At 25.9% G+C, this 5,912-nt stretch overlaps 1 protein-coding gene across 1 annotated transcript in view; it reads right to left on the bottom strand.

Moving 5' to 3' along the window:
- LOC132934556 (dynein beta chain, ciliary) overlaps positions 1 to 5,912 on the bottom strand; it is a 91,322-nt gene that overhangs the window by 75,147 nt on the left and 10,263 nt on the right. Inside the window, exons 11-25 of the mRNA XM_061000877.1 lie at positions 5,694 to 5,804; positions 5,459 to 5,613; positions 5,209 to 5,404; positions 4,999 to 5,135; positions 4,797 to 4,915; positions 4,475 to 4,670; positions 3,351 to 3,515; positions 2,310 to 2,532; positions 2,116 to 2,193; positions 1,871 to 2,056; positions 1,587 to 1,756; positions 1,069 to 1,291; positions 823 to 989; positions 498 to 663; positions 288 to 411 (exon numbers count right to left, since the gene is read on the bottom strand). Of these exons, the coding sequence (XP_060856860.1) occupies positions 288 to 411; positions 498 to 663; positions 823 to 989; positions 1,069 to 1,291; positions 1,587 to 1,756; positions 1,871 to 2,056; positions 2,116 to 2,193; positions 2,310 to 2,532; positions 3,351 to 3,515; positions 4,475 to 4,670; positions 4,797 to 4,915; positions 4,999 to 5,135; positions 5,209 to 5,404; positions 5,459 to 5,613; positions 5,694 to 5,804 (2,416 nt within the window). The remainder of the gene's footprint in view (positions 1 to 287; positions 412 to 497; positions 664 to 822; positions 990 to 1,068; positions 1,292 to 1,586; positions 1,757 to 1,870; positions 2,057 to 2,115; positions 2,194 to 2,309; positions 2,533 to 3,350; positions 3,516 to 4,474; positions 4,671 to 4,796; positions 4,916 to 4,998; positions 5,136 to 5,208; positions 5,405 to 5,458; positions 5,614 to 5,693; positions 5,805 to 5,912) is intronic.

Below are 5,912 nucleotides of genomic sequence, written 5' to 3'. Positions count from 1 at the left end.
CTATATTATATCACATGGTGGACTTTACAACATTACAAGCCCAATATATCATTTTACATAAAAAATTGTTTGTGAAAAATACATTTTTTCTCAAATAATACACATTATAATAATATGACGTGTATAAATATTTAAATTATTATAGGTATTACGAATTGCACCGATAATATATAACTATAGGTAGTAATAAAGTAATAATATTATAGTTTTGTATCTATATTTTTAATACATTATAATGAACAAATATAAAGAGATTATTCAATCATTTATAATCAAGTATAACCAACCTCTAATTTCCTTTGCAAACTTTTTACATTCTATGTCCATGTTTTCAACATCCACTTTACGCCAAGGCGTAGTTTTCCAATCGTTTATGCACGAATGAACTAAATGAACATAATCCCAAAGTTGCTGGAATAATTGTTTTTAAACCACAATCATTATAATACTGATTTAATTTTGAAACTACAGTATTATATTAGAATCACTTTACGAACCTTCAATAACTTTAATTCTTTTCTGCATTGTTTAAGTAACTTGAATTCCGGAACGTTCACTTCAAAGAGCGATGCGGATTCTTGTATCTGAGCCATATTCATCTCAAAATCTATTATCTTAGAGTTGGCATCATTCAATACAAAATATGGAAAAGGACAATCGTACCTAAACTTTCATTAAATTAAAACTGAATTGTCCATCGACGTAATGAACATAATAATCATGAATCAAGATAATATTTTAATAATTTCATACATAATCAATATTATGACAATATATTATATTATTATTTATTACCTCAATGCATAATCAACTAATTTTTACCTAAAAATGTTAGCTTTTTTGAAAATTTCTCTGAAAAAGTTAATTCGACTATCAAAATGTGATATTCTGTTTCGTATATTATTGACTTCAATTGCTTGCAGAGGAGCTACTTGTTGTTTGATATTAATCGCCAATTTGCAAGTGTTATTCCAAAGTTCAGGAAGCTCCTAAAATATATAAATTATTGCTATTATAATAAACATTTTTTTATCTATATATAAATTATAAAGTCAATTGATTTGAAACCTGTAATAGAACGTTAACTTCTTCTGATAGTTCCATGTCATAATATTTCAACAATTGTATTGTATCTGTGAGGGGTTGGAACATTTCGTCCGTTGTAGATTGTCTTTCTTTTACGTTGTATAAATAGCCCATAACACTAACGAGAACCTCATAATCTCCCTCAATCACAGGTTGCATTAAACCTCCATCTGCGTCTTGGATGAACTTGGCCAAATCAAAAAGACTAAAAATAAAAATAAAAACAGAAAAATATTTAAGATATACCTTTGGGCTAAGAATTATTCAAAATACTACAATCGTTATACTTTCGCTATACATTAAAAATTGATATTTTCATTTTGTTAATACGGCTAGTTTTTATTTTTATTATAATGAATAACTATTGAGTTACTTAATCGTAAAAGGTAATTATTTCTTATTCGTTACGCCTATATTAAATATTTTAATTATTTGTACTTAGTCGAATTAAATATTTAATAAATTCTGTACAAAGTTATACATTTTATAACACGTTTTACCTATTTGTTACAGTATCCATCAAATGTTGTTTAAACATATGACTCCATTTGCATACAGTGTTCAATAATGCTTGTTTAAAAGGTCTCATATCTACTTGAAACCATGAATCGAATACTTGTACTGATTTTAACTGTTCGATTTCACAATAAAGGCTTTCGAAATTGTCAATCTAACAACAAATGTTAAAAATGTAATACATAATAATATTAGTATATGATTTTAAATGAATAGGTACCTATTTAAAATTTTTTTTTAATTAGTCTAAGAATAATATAATATATACTTGTTCCTTAAATTGATCCATTGTAGGATTTACAATAGGTGGGGAATAAGTATCATCAAGTGACATATTTTCATATTCTTCGATTGAAAGCGGATGTCCATATCGTAAAAAGTGTTGCATATAAAGTTCTCGATCATCCAACCATAAGTAAGAATAGTTTTCAAAATTTACACAATAATCGTTTGCCTTGAACCAAACGTATTTATAGTTTCAAGAAAATGTTTAAGAGAATAAATGCCGATTACCTCTCCTATCACTCGAGTTACTGTATTCATAATATCTTCTTTCATGTCACAAATGTCAGTATTGGAATTCATTTCTTCCTAAAGTGTTTTAATGAAACATTTTATTTATTTTTTGTGTTAAATATCAGCGTTTATATTATAATAATATTAAATATAATCAAATTAAAACTCAAAATCTAATATTTCCGTCTTACAAAGTAATCACGAGCGTTCTTTTTGTCACAAATCCGCGGCATTAGCTTGGAAAGTTCTATTATTTCTTCGATTATCCCTTGAATGATGGAACAAAAATTACCTTCGGTGTTCGAATCTAATGACGGTGTAAAAACCAAATCCGGTTCGTGTAACTCGAGACAAGCCTCAAATAATGGTGCATTTGATACTCCCGGAATCATATTCTCTGCTATATAACATAAGCTAAAAATATCGAATGATCGAAAATATAATATTTCTACATCAACGTACAATTATCTATCTAACCGATAGTGAATTGTTCTTTTTATAAACAGGATGTAACAGGACCCGACAAATGTATAACTTTGGTTCTAATTTAAAAATTTTTTTTTATATATATTTTATTATTACATGTATAATATAACATTTTTTGTTTTTATTTTTTAATACTTTGTAGTATTAAACTTAGTAATTTAAATTTCTTTTGAAAATTTAAAAATAGCAAATTTGTAAATCTGGTTTTTAAAAATATGTGTATTGTATAAACATTTATTTAAATCATATAGTTTTTTATGATATTTTCAAATTTCCAATTTTTTTGTAATACCAAACTCATTTATTTGAAAAATAATAACTTTTAAAAATAATATTTAGTTTTTAACAAGTAGGTGGGTGCTTATTCCCTTAAATATTTAAAATAAGTTTATGCTTTTTAGAATGCTTTAAGAAATATTTTTTTATGACTGTATCAACATTACTTACCAAAAAATAATGAGATTTCAAAAAATTGTAAAAATAAACTACATGACTTAAATAAATGTTCTTACAATCAAAATTGTTTTAAAAACCATATTTATAAATTGGTCATTCTGAAATATTTAAATCAGAATTAAAACTTTTTATTTTCAGTATTATAAAATAAAAAATGATAAATATTATACCTACTAGTAGTGAATGAGCCAATAAATAATATATAAAAAAAAAATTAAAAATATGATTAGAACAAAAGTTATTTTATTTGTCAGGTTACACAGTTACACACTGTATATTTAAATGGTCACCTGCATCCTATAGCGTTCAACAAAGCATCCGCGACAATGGAATCTACAAAAGCCATATAATTTTGCCATTGCTTGACATTTGTTTGGTCCTGCATACCAAATAATACGCAATTTTCTTTAAGGAGCTTATGGATTTCCGTAGCAGCTTTTTCGATTTCTTTACGTCTGCTCGATATAAAGTATATATAGTTAGTGATGAGTTTTCAATTATAATAATGCAATTGTTTTCAAATAGTTATTAATAATATTAACAGAGATCGTAAAGTCTTATGTAATAATTATAGGTATAATCCATACAATGAACAAAGTTTGAAATGTCAGCGTTTCAAATCTAACCGATTTCATAGGTAAAATTAATGTATTTCGCATATAAATTCATATTAATAGGAAAAGTATAATTTTGTTATTAGTGTGTATACTTTGCATATTTTGTATACCTATTTTTAGAAAAATAACAGAATTATTTAATCTCTTCAGAACTAAATATTTATTTTTTTGCGATAAAAACGCAATGTTGATAAGTTATTATCTGATGGGTAAAAATTAAAAATTGTATAGATTTGTATAAATTTGTATAAATTTGTTCTCGTATACATGTTCAGAACAATGTAAATATGAACAGTTATCAAATGTGAAAAAAATACTAATAAGAAAATGTTATCTACTAAAAATAATCTAATTATTAAATTTTATTATATAACACGATTATAAAAAATAAACTGTTGGATGAATTTCATTAATGTTTGTTTATTACTATATTGGTGTACATTTGTCATTTTTGCACATAGGCATTTAAAATAGTATTTAGTCTTAATTTTTTTATTACCTACTATTATACTTCAAAACACAAATGGATTAGGTTAACTCGATAATATTATTTTGGTATACAAGCTACAAAATATTTAAGCGTATGAGATAAAGGTTATTTGGCAAATAAAATATTAAGCATTCGCGGTATATGGTATATTACGTACGTATAGGTAGATAGGCTAGATTTGGTTAGGTGCCTAATTCTTTAAGGTAGGTATTTGTATTTATGTTATGCAAAAATCAAGAACATATGTTTATATATGTAAATTAACTATAGTTGTAGCTTTACAACATTATATCGTAATACACATCACCTTTTGGAAAATCGGTCTACGCGATCGTCCATTGCCAGTAGAGTATCCTTTTTATTATCCTTTCGACATAATACTGGCAGTCTGGCCCACGAGGATATTGCCGATCGCATCCGTTTGATGTTTTCTTGTGTTTTTTGTACCCTTCGGTATAATTTATATACAAGGTCTTGAACACTTCCAATGTACTCGTTAAGACCTAAAATTATTAATTTAATTTAATTGATGTATATAGAATATATTATATTATAATATAGGTTATAGGTTACCTATATTACTTTGATAATATTTTTTTATATACGTTTATATTTATATATTTAAATACCTTCGGAATTCCAATTTAATGAATATTCGCCTTTTTTAACTAATTCATCGATTTGTTGAATCTCTTCTTGGACCAACTGAAACTCAATTTCTCGGCTATTGTTTCTCAATTTGTTGTAACTAATTAATGTATAATTCACTTTATTATTAGCACGAACCCTACATATTATGATAGTACCTAAACTAAACAATAATTAGCATACCATTCTTTTGTGTTATTAAGATTAATGCAGTATATTCTAAATGTATCTTCGCGTTCGTGAAATTGTAATGCTTCAATAGGTATATCGTGCAGTTCATATGAATGAAAATAATGGACTTCTCTTAATATCGCTACCAACTGAAAATATTTATATTATTATCAGGTATACGTTATAATTATTGAATAATAGAAAATATATTATTTGAGTCACCTCTGGATGAAAGTTGAGTTGTAACTCATTACACTTGGATCTACGATCAAATAACGGCAGCTTTAATAATTCTTCACATCTTTTTGATACAGTAACTTTCCAATTATCTATCAAATCTGTTTCAAGTTTATTTAATGAAATAATCATTTCATCCACTTCTTTTATAATTGATTGGGCCTCTTTAGACTGGACGATTCTATAAACTAAAATAATTAATTTGAATTAAAGGAAAAGTAAAATAGTATATTACGGATGATCTAGATTTTTAAAACACTGAATTGGATGTTCAACTCTAGCTTTAAGAGTTTTTGACCATTTCAAGGAACCAGCGATTGGGGGCATTAGCTTATCAACGTTTGCTGAACCTTGAGTTCTTATAGCAAGTTGTTGGCTTTCAAATAAATTCTATAGACAAATCATAAATTTAATATAGTCATTACGATATAATCAGCATTTTATAACTTTATAAGCAAATCTATACTAACTTTACAAATGGTAACTTCGTTAGACAACATGTTCAAAATTTTACCATAACTACTTGTAAACATATCTTTCATGCCAGACCGATCCATTACGACACCAACAATTTCAATTAACTATAAAACCATTATCGTTGTGTTTATAACCGACATTATATTATTATAGATAATTATTTTATATCATAATTTACAAATATTCATATAATATGTTTAAAAACAATAATT

This window comes from Metopolophium dirhodum, chromosome 1 (genome assembly GCF_019925205.1).
Source record: "Metopolophium dirhodum isolate CAU chromosome 1, ASM1992520v1, whole genome shotgun sequence".
NCBI classification, from domain to species: domain Eukaryota; kingdom Metazoa; phylum Arthropoda; class Insecta; order Hemiptera; family Aphididae; genus Metopolophium; species Metopolophium dirhodum.
The sequence above is the reverse complement of the archived record's forward strand: the minus strand, read 5'-3'. Positions and strand labels throughout refer to the sequence as shown.